We start from the raw sequence: 18,683 nt of genomic DNA, 5'->3' as shown, positions 1-18,683 counted from the left end.
ATGAACGGAGAAGAACATAGAGATCCTTGATGAAAACCAGCTCCAGTGCTCTCAGGACCTCAGACTGGGGCAAAGGTTCACCTTCCAGTAAGACAATGACCCTAAGCACACAACCAAGATAATGCAGGAGTGGCTTCGGGACAAGTCTCTGAATGCCCTTGAGTGGCCCAGCTTCAACAAAGTCTTGAGTAAAGGGTCTGAATATTTTTCTAAAAGTGTTCAGTTTTTTTAATACATTTTCAAAAACATATAAAAACCTGTTTTTAATTTGTTGTTATGGGGTAATTGTGTGTAGATTGAATTTGAAAAAAAAAATCAATTTTATAGTTAGGCTGTAACATAACAATGTGGGAAAAGTCAAGGGGTCTGAGTACTTTCCAAATGCACTGTATATAGTAAAGCAATAATGTCACCTACAGTATACATTTTTGCTGTGGGGAATAGAATAGGAAGGCGGTCAACAGCACTGCTCCCCAATTCTTTTTCTGGTCCCTTCACCTGATGATGTACATCAAACCAAAGGCTGTGAAGGTGTGTGTGTGTGTGTGTGTGTGAGAGCGAGAGCCGTGAAAATGAATGGCAGCTTCAGCTGAAGGTGTAAATCCTCCTATCGCCTCACAATGTAGCTGCTGTGAGAGAAAGACAGAGAGCGAGAGAGAGACACACGCAGCAGAGATAGTTCAAGAGGGGGAGAGAGAGACAGATTTGACTGGTACTGTATATTACTGTATATTATTGCCTTGCTGTATAAAGGCACTTGACTTTGTCTTGCCCATTCACCCTCTGAATGGCACACACACACACTTCATTTCTCAATCGTCTAAAGGCTTAAAAATCCTTCTTTACACTGACTGAAGTGGATTTAACAAGTGACATCAATGAGGGATCAAAGCTTTCACCTGGTCTGTCTATGTAATGGAAAGAGGTGTTCTTTATATTTTGTACACTCAAGTGTATATACGGTATATACTTAGGAGAGCAGATCTAACTCCAACTCAGCCATTAAGGTGCTGCACCCCGTCCTTTCACAACTCTCCAGAACAGATCATAGATTAATGTAACTCTTTCACATCATCCGTCTTCTCTGTTTCCTAGCTGGTTGAGTCGTGAATGCCCTTGACAATGTTTAAGAACGGCAGACAACGCTGGGAGATGGTGTTAATGAATGAGAGAGGCTCAGATCCAATGATCCAGCAATACAATTCATGTTAACCTCCAAAGCCCCTATAATAAAAGGAATAACTTGTTCAATAACATCTAAACCGCTACAGATCTCTACAATACAAAGAATCATCTATACAATAACATCTAAAATGACATATAGCCCCTATGGGCCCTGGTCAAAAGTAGTATAAAGGGAATAGGGGGCAATATGAACACACTTAGTCCCCCCCCAAGGTCATTTGTTGCTTCTGGTGGTTGGCGCTAAGAGGAGAATATGGAATCCGCTCGAGTTGTAAGACAATGGAATTTTCTTTAATATTTAACCAAAGTTGCTCTTGAGTGGAGACACAATTAGAAGAAACTTGGAATCAATAGTGAAGGTAAATAAGGGATTCTCTGTTTTGCAACAGAACGATAAACAGTAGAATGTCTTCATCTGTGTTATCTACTCTGCTGAAGACATGCATCGGTCAACCCAGGCGGTGCCTTAAGTCTCCGCTGCTCTGGAATAACATTGACCATTTCCATTATATTTAAAACATAGTTAGACTTTGCTGCTTTAGGGTTGTTATGAATGTATGAATAATGACTATACAATGTATATATTTAACTAGAACTGGTTGAATTCTACCCTGTTTTATTGTTATCTGATTGGTGGTGTTAGTTAGTTCATAAGAAAGAGGTTATGTAGCATGGACAATTTGTTTGGAAATGATAACCATTGTGGAAGAAGGAATGTATGTGTATGTTTAAAGTAAGCAATGAGAATCCTTAACCTGTGTTTGAACCGACCCTGCTATAACTCTGTGGAGATTAAATAAGACAGCGAGAGCCCCTCCAGGTTTTCCGTATCTGGGAGGGACTGGAACTGTCAGCTAAGTGGTAATAAACTGTGGTGAGACTTCAGGAGGTAATCCAGATATAGTGTGTAATGTGCTTTAGTGGGTTGGAATGTACTTTGAAGATGCTTTGTCCTTGTCGGAGAGGAGGAGGGACATTTAAAAGGCTATCACGTTATATGTGATATATAAACTGATGTACATGGTTTTTTATAGAGAGCTCTCGGGAATAAACACTATTAATTGATTTGGAGACTGATCTTTGTCTATTTTATGCAAATAAGAATCTTACAAATTCTTAGAAACGGACAAAGTGTTTTGCTTTGTTATAATTGAATTGGTTAATGAACATATAGGAATTAAATTCCTCTAAAAAGCGTACATTAGCTTTAATAAATATTGAGAGAATAGTAAACTGTAGGGGAGAGTTGGGTAAACTGAGCCAAAAGCGTAAGTTGACCCAACCTTGTTTCTAGGAAACCATACACAAAAAGTAACAATTTGACAACATTTGGGAAGAGGTCATCATTTTATGGAGTATGTGAAGGAAGAAACCACATGGAAAAGTTGGAATGGAAAAAGTCAAATGAATTTGTGTTAGAGGTTTCATGATGCTAGTGTCTGAACCAAAGTTGATAATTTTAAGATTGTTCTATTCATCAGCTGGGGGTCTCTATAAGCTACAATATGAGGTCCTAAACCGAGCATGAAAGTGCATCCTTGTATCTGTGTTGGCTAATATAGTTACAAATGTTTGCCTTGGGGTAATTTGAGCCAATTGCCATGGGGTAAATTGAGCCAATGGCAAGTTGAGCAAATTGGAGTGTTTTCTTCCAAGGCATAATGCAAGGTAATATTACCATCCACCAGTTTGGCATTGTTTATTGATCAGAAACAGATACAAAGTTATTCCTCTTCGTGACTGAGATGAGGTTTTCACAACTAAAGTTGCTTCACTACATTTTATCTAACTAGGCAAGTCAGTTAAGAACAAATTCTTATTTACAACGACGGCCTAGGAACAGTGGGTTAACTGCCTCGTTCAGGGGCAGAATGACAGATTTTTACGTTGTCAGCCCGGGGATTCAATCCAGCAACCTTTCGGTTACTGGCCCAACGCTCTAACCACTAGGCTACCTGCCGCTCTAACCACTAGGCTACCTGCCGCTCTAACCACTAGGCTACCTGCCGCTCTAACCACTAGGCTACCTGCCGCTCTAACCACTAGGCTACCTGCCGCTCTAACCACTAGGCTACCTGCCGCTCTAACCACTAGGCTACCTGCCGCTCTAACCACTAGGCTACCTGCCGCTCTAACCACTAGGCTACCTGCCGCTCTAACCACTAGGCGACATACATGCTCCACTGTTTTGATTGGTGTAATGTTAGCTAGAACCCACAAGTGTCTATCCAGATAATGAAAAGGCTCCTGTGAAAGAGAATTCATGGAACTTATAGTTACACCCCATTTACGGCGTGCATGATCATGAGCAAAGTAATTGTAGCCTATCATTTCTCTTCCCCTGTGAGAACCATGAGCACGATCTGACTTGGCTTTGCTGTACCTCAGCCAAAGCCTGCCAGCCGCCTACCTACCTAAGGTTGCACGGTGTCCATTACAATGTAGAATAACGCATATCAGCTATCTTTCAAAAGTTATCCATTTTGCTGGAGCTTCATCTTATTATTTCTAACTATTTCTATGGCTATAGCCTTCTAGCTAGCTACACTGACAGCTGTCAGTGCCTTATTACTTGGTTTATCAACTCCATGTGGAAATTCCCAATTCGTGCATATGTATAAGTAGCCATTGTTATTCTTTGGAGTCGGAACCTAAACATGCATTTCCTCTATTGGACAGGAAATTATGTTGAAATAGAGGCAAATTCCTCTAGAGGTGTCCTTTAAGCCTGTTAAAAGATGCTTAAAATGATTAAAAGACAACAAAAAAGCCATTGAGATGAATTGTGTTTGGGAAAGAAATATTAACATGGTTTTAAAAAGGTAGTGGTAATATTTCATTCAGTATAGAAATTAAGAAACTAGAGAGATTACATTTAAGACATACAATATGCCACACTCCCATTCCATGAATTAAACTTTGACCTACCAGCACCATCACCCAGTCACAGGACCATGTCACCCACTTACCCCAAGGGGGTTCAAGTTATCGTGTCCCGCAGCTCAACTTACCCCATAGACCACTTTTTTCAGACAAGCCGTTTTTAAAACCGTAATGTTTACATTAATTATGATTATTTCCAGGGATACACAACTTCCTGAAATATATATCTTTGTTAGAAAGAATACTATATTTCCCTTTTTGGAGTGATGATGAAAGTAGAAAATGGCTCAACACTCTACTCTCCCCTTTCTTTTCACATAAAGAAACAAAGCATCTTTGTTCCATGTTGCTTTTATTCACTAATACACACACTCTGTCACGATAGTCGTAATGATGAGACCAAGGCGCAGCGTGATAAGAAAACATTCTTCTATAATAAACGAACAACACTTGAACAACACTTGAACAACACTTGAACAACACTTGAACCAACCAACCAACCGTGACAGAGTGCTGACATGCAAATACAGACAATAACCCACAAAACCAAAATGGAAAATGGCAACCTAAATGGGATCCCCAATCAGAGACAACGATAAACAGCTGCCTCTGATTGAGAACCAATTCAGGCCACCATAGACCTACATTTACCTAGACAAACCAAAACCCCATAGTTGTACAAAAAACCCTAGACATGACAAAAACACATACCACCCTCGTCACACCCTGACCTAACCAAAATAATAAAGAACAAAGATAACTAAGGTCAGGGCGTGACACACACACACATGCACAACACACACACACTCAGTCTGACTCTCTCTCGCTCTCCAACTTTCTCTCTTTCTCTCTCTCAAACACACCTATAAATGAAACTCACAGAATTTTGTAGTCACAGCCGGTGTATTCGGGCCACTCGATGTAACAGATGATTCGTCCAGGGAGCTCCTCGGTCACTGAGTAGTAGTATTGAGGGAAGGCCAGAAGCAGAGCCAGCACCCAGATCACCCCCACGATCACCTTGGTCTCTGTGGATGACATGCGTTGCTGCAGGGGGTGGATGATGGCAGTGTACCTAGGAGGAGAGGAGAGGCAGCAGGGGCAAACACATGTTCAGTCCTGGGGGAAGATACAATGGGAAGATCTACAAGCACACACACACACACACACACACCTATGTCTTACTATACTTCTGAGTACTTTGAGGGGACAAACAATTATTTCCCATTCAAACATTTTATTTTCCCCAACCCTAAAACTAACCCTAACTCTTACCTTTACCCTTAACCTAATCCTAAAATAGCAATTTTTTTAAATGAAGACCGGTAAAATATCCTCCCTTCTGTGTCCTCACACACATACACGCACGCACACACACACACACACACACACTGAAGGTATTGAAAAACATTTTCTATTATTTTCCTCTGAGCTTCAGGGTCTCCAACAATGCAATGTGGATGTTAGAATGTCAGTTTGACTCAGACTACGTCTGCCTTTCGACTCATAGACTACGTCTGCCTTTCGACTCATAGACTACGTCTGCCTTTCGACTCATAGACTACGTCTGCCTTTCGACTCATAGACTACGTCTGCCTTTCGACTCATAGACTACGTCTGCCTTTCGACTCATAGACTACGTCTGCCTTTCGACTCATAGACTACGTCTGCCTTTCGACTCATAGACTACGTCTGCCTTTCGACTCATAGACTACGTCTGCCTTTCGACTCATAGACTACGTCTGCCTTTCGACTCATAGACTACGTCTGCCTTTCGACTCATAGACTACGTCTGCCTTTCCACAGAGTGAAAACTTAGCGTCATCCTGTGAATACATCTTTCTGATAAGAGAAAATCATACTGTAAATTGGTCTCCTTTGAATCGTAATAATTAATCCAGACATTATCAGACCTTTGAAATGAAAAGAGGCTCTATGGAAGTCAAAGTATTTATTTTCACCACCACTTTAGTATCATTCTGTCTTAGATTGATAATCATGCAGCACCTAATTTCAGTCGGAGCACATACTGTACTGAGTGCATGACTATGTCCCAAATGGCACCCTGTTCTCTATATCCCTCAAACTCACCTCTGGACCTGGAAGCCACTGCTTTTTTTATTGTTCCCCTCTAATCAAGGACTGATTTAGACCTGGGACACCAGGTGGGTGCAATTCATTATCAGGTAGAACAGAGAACCAGCAGGCTTCGGACCTCATTGGGAAAGGGTTGAATACCTCTGCCTTATAGCATGTACTACCTTTGAGTCCCTGGTCAAAAGTAGTGCACTATATGGAATAAAGTGCCATTTGGGATGCAAACCCACTAAGTCCCATTCCATCAATAGGCTACTGATGTGACAGTATCTCACACTTCGACAGCAGCATATCAAGCGGCACTTGAAAGGAAATGCAAATTCTTCACCCCGGAGTCGATATCTGCGCTGAAATCTAATTCGCACAATAATTTCATCGCTGACTTTAAGCTAGAGACTTCCCGGTTTTTGCATGTGCTGCGCATCTCAATCCACTGACTGTGCCGGTGTTGGCCGTTCGGCTCTGCAGTGGAAAACGACAGACTTACAACATGTTTGTGAGACCAGGACACAGGTCTTCTCATGGAAACGTCCGTAAAGTCAGAACGTTTTGAGCTAGTAAATATTTGTAAAGCTGAGACTCTCACTAATACGAACGTGTCATCCATTTTGGTCCATCGGCGTACTAACTCTGTACAGGTCTTCTCACAAAAAGTCTGTAAAGTCGGAACAGTTTGAGTTAGAAACGATTTGGACACAGTTCTGAAAAGCGAAGACACAAGCTTCACAGTACTGGTCCCAAGGTCATCCGGTAACTGAAGGTAAGTAGGATCTTTCAACCAAAAAAATGTCCCTGAGCTTTCCTATATTTCTAAAATACAGAAAACATACTTCCTTTTGATTTATTTTTGGACTATCTCAACTCAAATCAATGTTTAGTGGTCATGTAAACAGATTTGCAGGTGCAGCAAAATGCTTGTGTTTAATACCTGTCACGCCTGCTCCCACTTCCCCTCTCTGGCGCTCGAGGGTGTCAGGCTGCCCTTCATTACGCCCACCTGTCACAATCATTACCCGCCGCTGCACAATATTGGACTCACCTGGACTCCATTACTTTGTTAATTACCCCTCTTTATCTGTCTGCTCCTCACGTTATTCCCTGTGTCAGCATTGGTGTGGTTATTTTTCCCTCGTCCAGACGCTGTTCCTGTCCTGTTTCATGTCCGTTGTTCATTAAATGTTCTCCTTGTACCTGCTTCCTGTCTCCAGCATTGATCCTCACAATACCTAGCAATAATACAATAAACAATACGCACATAATCCATAAAAATAAAAAGTATCAGAACGAGCAATGTCAGAGACTGGTTTTGCAATGCATTTTTTTGCCATGTATGAATGTGTTATTCAATGTGTTTCTATGGGCTAATAGCAGTAAGACCAAATTTAATGTTTCATCAAATAATAAAAACAATGTTTTTGCTGATACATACAGGGATCCTAAAATTTGAAATCAAATAGCTAGATGGTATATGGTATGACCATCTCAACAAAAACTCATCTGCGATATCTGTTAGTAGATATCGCTATCTAAAGGCTTAGACACTAGGGATTATACTGGGAGATCTAATCAACATCGTAATCCAAATAATAGCCCCATTTAATATGCTAATTGGATTTCTGCCAATAACCAAATTGGGGGAGAGATGATACTTGATTTCAAAACACTCCCAGTAGTCGACACAACTATTTGTCCCATTTTGACTCTTCTATGCTCTGCTCGTTCCACTACCACATGGCTAGGAAACTTGTATCTTGTTCCAATTGAGACTTGCAATGCTGCTTCTCCATGGTATGAGTTTAGTTTAGAGGTGTCTCTGACAACACTACTTAAAGAGCCTATATAGGGTAGATGCTATAGAGTAATGGCTTTTGAGGCTAGTGTGGGTTAGATACTGGTGACTGATGTCAGTTTGTTTACTTTTCACCAAAGGCATACAAATGCATAGATTTACATACTGTATGTCCACATGAACAAACAACAAACACATAACCACTGTCTTTGTTTTTAGCGAATTTAGCGAATCCTTTTCTTATTTTCCAAGGGGAAATTCAATCTGTATTCTGTAGCTTCTACTTGCCCCCGAGTGTCTGCAGCCTCACTCTTTGTCTCAATTTCTTTCACACCTGTTTCGCACCTCACTTTCTTTCTCTGTGTTCTACCTGCCTTTGTTGTGAATGTCTTTAGGCAATAGCAGGCAACACTGGAAGATGTTATGAATGAATTAGAGAGGCACAAATCCAATGATCTGGCAATAACATCTAAACCACCAAAGCCCCCTACAATACAAGGAAAAATGCAATCAAGTAAAAGGAAGATTTTGTCGTCAGGGTGCTCTCATCTCATAGAGAGCTCGCCATGGAATAGGGTCCTTCTGCAGAGGGGCCAACACACTTGCATAATATCCACATCAACAGATGGGAGGAGATGTGTCCCGGTGGCAGATCTGGGTTCCAATACTTATATCAAATAGTAAATATGAAACATGGCTTTGGGACAAGATACCCCCCATGGCTATCCAACTCAATGGATTCTCCATTCACCAAGCGGATAGGACATTGGATTCAGGGAAATCGAGAAGGGGAGGGGTATGCCTTTTCATCAACAGCAAATGGTGTGCTGACTCTAACGCAGTGGATGTCTCGAACCATTGTTCACCCGTCTTGGTATACCTCATGGTCAAATGCCAACCCTTCTACATCTCAACTGTGTGCTGCTGTTATCGTGACTGTTATACATTCCAAGTCATAACAAAAATAACAACAAGCTGGCACTTAATGAACTGTACGAGGCTATAAACAAGCAGGAAATCATGCACACAAAGGCCGCTTTTCTTCTTGCCAGTGATTTAAATCCACGTCATTAAGACGTGATGAAAACTTCCATCAACATGTCTCCTTTGCCACAAGGGGCGATAAAGTTCTAGACCACTATTACTCTACCCATAAGAAAGCATACAAGGCACTCCCTCGTCCCCCCTTCGGCAAATCAGATCATGACTCTATTCTCCTGCTTCCTGTCTACAAGCAGTACCTCAAATAGGAAGTACCCTTGACGCACTCTGTTGAGAAATGCTCCTCCGAATCAGAGGCTATGCTACAGGACTGCTTTACTAGCGCATCAATGAGCTAACCATCGCCGTCACCAGCTTCATTAGGAACTGCATCGCCGACGATGTCCCCACAGTGAAGGTTCGCTGCTTCCCCAATCAAAAGCCCAGGATTAACACAGAAGTTGACGCTAAGCTAAAAGAAAGGGCTACCACACACAAGGGTATTGCAGACAACCCTGAGGCTATGGCTGAGGACATGAACAAGTACAAGAAGTCCCACTACAACCTCCCCAGAGCCATCAACCAAGCAAAAGGACAATAAAGGACCAAGGTAGGATCTATTACATAGGCTCTGCCACCAATCACATGTGGCAGGGGCAACACTCTATTACAGATTACAAAGGAAGACACAGCCATGATCTGCCCAATGATGCCTCTCTACCAGGCGGGTGTGTGCTTAGTCCCCTCCTGTACTCCCTGTTCACCTACGAATGCGTGGCCATGCACAACTCCAACACCATCATCAAGTTTGTTTACGACACAACGGTGGTAGGCCTGATCATCGGCGACAATGAGACAGCCTACAGGGCGGAGGTCAGTGATCTGTCAGTGTGGTGCCAGGACAACAACCTCTCCCTCAAATTCAGCAAGAACAAGGAGCTGACCTTGGACTATAGGAAATGGGGGAGATGAGCACGCCCCCATTCACATCACTGGGGCTGAGCTCCCTGACATCCAGGATCTCTATACAAGGTGGTGTCAGAGGAGGCCCCTAAAAATTGTGACGCCAGCTACCCAAGTCATAGACTGTTCTCTCTGCTACCGCATGGCAAGCGGTACCAATGCACAAAATCTGGAACCAACAGGACCCTGAACAGCCATAAGACGGCTAAATAGTTAAATAGTTAACCAAATAGCTACCCTGACTATCTGCATTGACCCTTTTTTGACTCATCACATACGCTGTTGCTACTGTTTACTCTCTGTCACTTTATTCCTAGTTATATGTTCATATCTACCTCAATGACCTCGTACCCCTGCACATCACCTTGGTACTGGTACCACGTGTATATAAATAAGTTATCCTTACTCATTGTGTATTTATTATTTCATTCTTTACTTTTCTATTATTTTTCATTTTTTTTCTTTATTTTCCGCATTGTTGGGAAGGACCTGTAAGTAAACATTTCACTGTTAGTCCAAACCTGTTGTTTACGAAGCTTGTGGCAAATAACTTTTGATATAATTTAACACGACACACACACACACACACTGCTGCTACTCCTGATGCCTAGTCAACTTACCCCTATACCTATCAATCCCTACCACTCCAGTATTCCTGCATAATATAAATATGGTATTGGAACTGAACCTGTATATAGCTTACTTACTTCTCGTATTCTTATTATTTATTTTTCTTGTGTTTTTGTTCTACTTTACTTTATTTTATAGTACTATATATTGATATTGATTACAGCACTGTTGTGAAAAGATCTTCCAAGAAAAGCATTGTGCTGTACTCGTGCACGTGACAATAAAACTTGAAACAAAACATTGGCTATAGCCTGTCTGGAGTACCAAATGGATGGGGTTTACAGTTTTGGGACAATTCTATTGGTCAATTAAGCAGCAAGGTCAGTCAAGCACATACAGTTGAAGTCAGAATTTACATACACTTAGGTTGGAGTCATAAAAACTAGTTTTTCAACCACTCCACAAATTTCTTGTAAACAAACTATAGTTTTGGCAAGTCGGTTAAGACATCTACTTTGTGCAAGACACAAGTCATTTTTCCAACACAAGTCATTTTTCCAACAATTGTTTACAGACAGATTATTTCACTTATAATTCATTGTATCACATGCACTAAGTTGACTATGCCTTTAAACAGCTTGGAAAATTCCAGAAAAAGATGTCATGGCTTTAGAAGCTTCTGAGGCTAATTGACATCATTGGAGTCAATTGGAGGTGTACTTGTGGATGTATTTCAAGGCCTACCTTCAAACTCAGTGCCTCTTTGCTTGACATCATGGAATAATCAAAAGAAATCAGCCAAGACCTCAGAAAAAACAGTGTAGACCTCCATAAGTCTGGTTCATCCTTGGGAGCAATTTCTAAATGCCTGAAGTTACCACGTTCATCTGTACAAACAATAGTACGCAAGTAGTAAGCAAGTAGAAACACCAATGGACCAAGCATATCATACCTCTCAGGAAGTAGATGTATTCTGTCTCTTAGAGATTAACGTACTTTGGTGCGAAAAGAGCAAGTCATTCCCAGAACAACAGCAAAGGACCTTGTGAAGATGCTGGAGGAAACAGGTACAAAAGTTTCTATATCTGTCACGTCCTGACCTTAGTTCCTTTATGTCTCTGTTTCAGTTTGGTCAGGGCTTGAGTTGGGGTGGGCATTCTATGTTTTGTGTTCTATGTTTTCTATTTCTATGTGTTTGGCCTGGAATGGTTCCCAATCAGCAAAGGAATTGGAATTGTAATACAGTGAATTATAAGTGAAATAATCTCTGTAAAGAATTGTTGGAAAAATGACTTAGGACATCTACTTTGTGCATGACACAACTGACTTGCCAAAACTATAGTTTGTTAACAAGAAATGTGTGGAGTGGTTGAAAAACGAGTTTTAATGACTCCAACCTAGGTGTATGTAAACTTCTGACTTCAAGTGTATATAGCATCTCTAAAATCTAAAACCTTCAGTAATGTACATCGTACCAGCTCCTTCCGGGCCTCCAAAGAAAAACAAGCCTGATGCCGGTAATAAAAACCTATTCTCAGCTTGAGCTTCCTTATCAAGTTCTCTACATGAACAGTGAAGCTCAACTAGTCATCCACCCACACACCCAAATATTTTACACTTTTACTTGCTCCATAGTATGTCCAGCCAATGTAGCAATTACATGATTTTTAACATGCCTGGCATTTGAAAATACCATGCATGTTGATTTACCCAAATTTAGAACCAGCTTTAAATCATACAGGTTATGTTGTATGATGTTAAATGCTCTTTGGGCATTTTCAAAAGCTAAAGATAAACTACTACCACTTGAATAAATAAGTGTCATCTGCATAAAAATGAACATCTGCTGTTTCAATAAGATCCCCAATGTTGTTGATATGCAAAATGAACAACAGTGGGCCCAAAATAGAACCTTGCGGAACACCTGAGCATACCTCTATGGACTCCATTACACATTGGTTTATAAATTACCTAACAAATCATACACAATCTAGAGCATGACCAGTAATTCCCCAACATTTTAATCTTTGCACTAACACAGCATGGTCCACAATGTCAAGTGCCTTCAACAAATCAATGAAGACAGACACACAATGTAACTTCTTGTCAAGAGCACAGTGGATGTCCTACAACCTGATTGCATTCCATTTAAGATGTTGTTTTCTTGGAAGTAGGCCTTTAGCTGCCTACTAACTAAGTACTCCGGTACCTTTGACAATACAGACAATCTTGATGTGGGTCGATAGTTGTCAAGTAGCAAAGGATCTCCACCTTTCAGGAGGAGCAGTACAAAATTAGATTTCCATATCTTGTGGGATTTCCTTAACATCAAGCGTAAGGTTAAAAATACATGTTAAGGGGGAGCAATGATGTCTGCAGCTAGGTGTAGGAGGCGGGGTTCTAGTTCATCAGGGCCAGGGGATTTTTTTCCATAAATTTCTTTCAGGGCTTTATGCACGTCTGAAACAGAGAAGGATGAAAAGGAGAATCTGGTGAAAGAGTGAGTGCACAGGGGTGTCAGGTAAATTCATAGGGGGCTCAATTATACCTTTGACCTTTTCAAATAAACTCCCTGCATCTAAAAAATGCTGATTCAAGGTTTTCAGAATGGAGGTTCTCCCATTTACAATCTGTGTGTCTACCAACAATTGTTTGGGAGGCTGTGTATCTTTTTTTGCACTACAAACATTTCACTACTTGCCAAAATGTAGATGGATTATTTAAATTATCTGAAGTAGATTTCAGGTAGTGGTCGGCTTTCAATTTACGGATCATAGCCAAGACGTTTAAAAGCCATCCAATCATCTGCCTAACCAGTCCCTCTTGCTTTAGCTCACATAGCATTTTGTTCCCTTATGATTTTTGTAAATTCCTTAGTAAACCAAGGGTTCTCTCTGACCTTAATCCTGATTTTTTTGAAAGGGGCCCATTGTATACATCCTGGAATGCGTTATGGAAGTAAGAAAAGGCTAGTTCAACATCAGGGATTAATTCCAGTCTATTCCATTCAATGCTAGATACATAATGTAGAAAACCTTGAATATCAAACCGCTTCTAATTTATTTTCTTATTACTGACAAGTGGAGATTTCGTAAGAATGTTTCCATCTCTCACACAGGCAATAGCACAGTGATCACTTATGTAATTTGCTAAAATACCAGAAGCATTCAAATAATGAGGAGTATTGTTTAAGATCAAATCAATCAGAGAGGATTTCAGAGGATATTTTATATTCAACCTAGTTACACTGTTGACAAACTGAGTGAGATTATGGGTATTGCATAGAATTTAGAGATGATCAGAGCTAGATGTTAACATGTCCTGATTCAGATCACCCATCTAGACGAACATTCTGTTATAACAATTTGAAAATACAATCCAGAGAGCCAACAGTAGCCGGTGGAGGTCTATAACAACAAGATACAACAATATTTAAAGATGAGCCAAGGTTTAGGTTCAAAGACAGATATTGAAATTGCTTAGGTTTAGTAACAGAAGTCAGAATGACCACCGAGAACTTGTCTTTTATGTACAGTGCCTTGCGAAAATATTCGGCCCCCTTGAACTTTGCGACCTTTTGCCACATTTCAGGCTTCAAACATAAAGATATAAAACTGTATATTTTTGTGAAGAATCAACAACAAGTGGGACACAATCATGAAGTGGAACGACATTTATTGGATATTTCAAACTTTTTTAACAAATCAAAAACTGAAAAATTGGGCGTGCAAAATTATTCAGCCCACTTAAGTTAATACTTTGTAGCGCCACCTTTTGCTGTGATTACAGCTGTAAGTCGCTTGGGGTATGTCTCTATCAGTTTTGCACATCGAGAGACTGACATTTTTTTCCCATTCCTCCTTGCAAAACAGCTCAAGCTCAGTGAGGTTGGATGGAGAGCATTGTTGAACAACAGTTTTCAGTTCTTTCCACAGATTCTCGATTGGATTCAGGTCTGGACTTTGACTTGGCCATTCTAACACCTGGATGTTTTGGATCATTGTCTTGTTGGAAGACAAATCTCCGTCCCAGTCTCAGGTCTTTTGCAGACTCCATCATGTTTTCTTACAGAATGGTCCTGTATTTGGCTCCATCCATCTTCCCATCAATTTTAACCATCTTCCCTGTCCCTGCTGAAGAAAAGCAAATCTAATCAAATTTTATTTGTCACATACACATGGTTAGCAGATGTTAATGCGAGAGTAGCGAAATGCTTGTGCTTCTAGTTCCGACAATGCAGTAATAACCAACAAGTAATCTAACTAACAATTCCTAAACTACTGTCTTATCATTTACATTACATTTAAGTCATTTAGCAGACTTATACACAGTGTAAGGGGATAAAGAATATGTACATAAGGATATATGAATGAGTGATGGTACAGAGCAGCATAGGCAAGATACAGTAGATGGTATCGAGTACAGTATATACATATGAGATGAGTATGTAAACAAAGTGGCATAGTTAAAGTGGCTAGTGATACATGTATTACATAAGGATGCAGTCGATGATATAGAGTACAGTATATACGTATGCATATGAGATGAATAATGTAGGGTAAGTAACATTATATTAGGTAGCATTGTTTAAAGTGGCTAGTGATATTTTTACATCATTTCCCATCAATTCCCATTATTAAAGTGGCTGGAGTTGAGTCAGTGTCAGTGTCAGTGTGTTGGCAGCAGCCACTCAATGTTAGTGGTGGCTGTTTAACAGTCTGATGTCCTTGAGATAGAAGCTGTTTTTCAGTCTCTCGGTCCCAGCTTTGATGCACCTGTACTGACCTCGCCTTCTGGATGATAGCGGGGTGAACAGGCAGTGGCTCGGGTGGTTGATGTCCTTGATGATCTTTATGGCCTTCCTGTAACATCGGGTGGTGTAGGTGTCCTGGAGGGCAGGTAGTTTGCCCCCGGTGATGCGTTGTGCAGACATCACTACCCTCTGGAGAGCCTTACGGTTGAGGGCGGAGCAGTTGCCGTACCAGGCGGTGATACAGCCCGCCAGGATGCTCTCGATTGTGCATCTGTAGAAGTTTGTGAGTGCTTTTGGTGACAAGCCGAATTTCTTCAGCTTCCTGAGGTTGAAGAGGCGCTGCTGCACCTTCTTCACAATGCTGTCTGTGTGAGTGGACCACACAGACACAGTGGTCCTGTGTGGCTCAGTCGGTAGAGCATGGCGCTTGCAACGCCAAGCGTCGTGGGTTCGATTCCCGCTGGGGCCACCCATATGTAAAAGTAGTGGCCCCAGCCGACTTGTAAGTCGCTTTGGACAAAAGCGTCTGCTAAATGGGATATATTATTATTATATTATTATTATGGACCAATTCAGTTTGTCTGTGATGTGTATGCCGAGGAACTTAAAACTTACTACCCTCTCCACTACTGTTCCAACGATGTGGATAGGGGGGGTGTTCCCTCTGCTGTTTCCTGAAGTCCATCTCCTTAGTTTTGTTGACGTTGAGTGTGAGGTTATTTTCCTGACACCACACTCCGAGGGCCCTCAACTCCTCCCTGTAGGCCGTCTCGTCGTTGTTGGTAATCAAGCCTACCACTGTTGTGTCTTCCGCAAACTTGATGATTGAGTTGGAGGCGTGCGTGGCCACGTGCGTGGCCACGCAGTCGTGGGTGAACAGGGAGTACAGGAGAGGGCTCAGAACGCACCCTTGTGGGGCCCCAGTGTTGAGGATCAGCGGGGAGGAGATGTTGTTACCTACCCTCACCACCTGGGGGCGGCCCGTCAGGAAGTCCAGTACCCAGTTGCACAGGGCGGGGTCGAGACCCAGGGTCTCGAGCTTGATGACGAGCTTGGAGGGTACTATGGTGTAGAATGCCGAGCTGTAGTCGATGAACAGCATTCTCACATAGGTATTCCTCTTGTCCAGATGGGTTAGGGCAGTGTGCAGTGTGGTTGAGATTGCATCGTCTGTGGACCTATTTGAGCGGTAAGCAAATTGGAGTGGGTCTAGGGTGTCAGGTAGGGTGGAGGTGATATGGTCCTTGACTAGTCTCTCAAAGCACTTCATGATGACGGAAGTGAGTGCTACGGGGCGGTAGTCATTTAGCTCAGTTACCTTAGCTTTCTTGGGAACAGGAACGATGGTGGCCCTCTTGAAGCATGTGGGAACAGCAGACTGGTATAGGGATTGATTGAATATGTCCGTAAACACACCAGCCAGCTGGTCTGCGCATGCTCTGAGGGCGCGGCTGGGGATGCCGTCTGGGCCTGCAGCCTTGCGAGGGTTAACACGTTTAAATGTTTTACTCACCTCGGCTGCAGTGAAGGAGAGACCGCATTTATCCGTTGCAGGCAGTGTCAGTGGCACTGTATTGTCCTCAAAGCGGGCAAAAAAGTTATTTTGTCTGCCTGGGAGCAAGACATCCTGGTCCGTGACTGGGCTGGATTTCTTCCTGTAGTCCGTGATTGACTGTAGACCCTGCCACATGCCTCTTGTGTCTGAGCCGTTGAATTGGGATTCTACTTTGTCTCTGTACTGACGCTTAGCTTGTTTGATAGCCTTACGGAGGGAATAGCGGCATTGTTTGTATTCAGTCATGTTACCAGACACCTTGCCCTGATTGAAAGCAGTGGTTTGCGCTTTCAGTTTCACGCGAATGCTGCCATCAATCCAAGGTTTCTTGTTAGGGAATGTTTTAATCGTTGCTATGGGAACGACATCTTCAACGCACGTTCTAATGAACTCGCACACCGAATCAGCATATTCGTCAATGTTGTTATTTGACGCAATACGAAACATGTCCCAGTCCACGTGATGGAAGCAGTCTTGGAGTGTGGAGTCAGCTTGGTCGGACCAGCGTTGGACAGACCTCAGCGTGGGAGCTTCTTTTTTTAGCTTTTGTCTGTAGGCAGGTATCAGCAAAATGGAGTCGTGGTCAGCTTTTCCGAAAGGGGGGCGGGGCAGGGCCTTATATGCGTCGCAGAAGTTAGAGTAACAGTGATCCAAGGGTTTTCTGCCCCTGGGTGCGCAATCGATATGCTGATAAAATTTAGGGAGTCTTGTTTTCAGATTAGCCTTGTTAAAATCCCCAACAACGATGAATGCAGCCTCCGGATAAATGGTTTCCAGTTTGCAAAGAGTTAAATAAAGTTCGTTCAGAGCCATCGATGTGTCTGCTTGGGGGGGGATATATACGGCTGTGATTATAATCGGAGAGAATTCTCTTGGTAGATAATGCGGTCTACATTTGATTGTGAGGAATTCTAAATCAGGTGAACAGAAGGATTTGAGTTCCTGTATGTTTCTTTCATCGCACCATGCCTCGTTAGCCATAAGGCATACACCCCCACCCCTCTTCTTACCAGAAAGGTGTTTGTTTCTGTCGGCGCGATGCGTGGAGAAACCCGTTGGCTGCACCGCTTCGGATAGCGTCTCTCCAGTGAGCCATGTTTCCGTGAAGCACAGAACGTTACAGTCTCTGATGTCCCTCTGGAATGCTACCCTTGCTCGGATTTCATCAAACTTGTTGTCAAGAGACTGGACATTGGCAAGAAGAATGCTAGGAAGTGGGGGACGATGTGCCCGTCTCCGTAGTCTGACCAGAAGACCGCCACATTTCCCTCTTTTTCGGAGTCGTTTTTTTTGGGTCGCTGCATGCGATCCATTCCGTTGTCCTGTTTGTAAGGCAGAACACAGGATCCGCGTCGCGAAAACATATTCTTGGTCGTACTGATGGTGAGTTGACGCTGATCTTATATACAGTAGATCTTCTCGACTGTATGTAATGAAACCTAAGATGACCTGGGGTACTAATGTAAGAAATAACACGTAAAAAAAAAAAAACTGCATAGTTTCCTAGGAACGTGAAGCGAGGCAGCCATCTCTGTCGGCGCCGGAAGATATCCACCCAAACCACCACCAAGCAGGCCCAAACCATGATGCTGCCACCACCATGTTTGACAGTGGGGATGGTGTGTTCATTGTGATGAGCTGTGTTGCTTTTACGCCAAACATAACGTTTTGCATTGTTGCCAAAAAGTTCAATTTTGGATTCATCTGACCAGAGCACCTTCTTCCACATGTTTGGTGTGTCTCCCAGTTGGCTTGTGGCAAACTTTAAACGACACTTTTTATGGATATCTTTAAGAAATGGCTTTCTTCTTGCCACTTCCATAAAGGCCAGATTTGTGCAATATACGACTGATTGTTGTCCTATGGACAGAGTCTCCCACCTCAGCTGTAGATCTCTGCAGTTCATC

General features: G+C 42.2%; 1 protein-coding gene across 2 annotated transcripts in view; it reads right to left on the bottom strand.

The window, feature by feature from the left end:
• LOC135513520 (substance-P receptor-like) overlaps nt 1–18,683 on the bottom strand; it is a 39,421-nt gene that overhangs the window by 16,578 nt on the left and 4,160 nt on the right. For both annotated transcript variants that reach the window (XM_064936397.1, XM_064936398.1), the window contains exon 2: nt 4,949–5,143. In XM_064936397.1, coding sequence (XP_064792469.1) covers nt 4,949–5,143 — 195 coding nt within the window. The remainder of the gene's footprint in view (nt 1–4,948; nt 5,144–18,683) is intronic.

The sequence above is a fragment of the Oncorhynchus masou genome, chromosome 25 (assembly GCF_036934945.1).
Source record: "Oncorhynchus masou masou isolate Uvic2021 chromosome 25, UVic_Omas_1.1, whole genome shotgun sequence".
Classification (NCBI taxonomy): Eukaryota; Metazoa; Chordata; class Actinopteri; order Salmoniformes; family Salmonidae; genus Oncorhynchus; species Oncorhynchus masou.
This window is presented reverse-complemented; position numbering and strand designations above follow the sequence as displayed.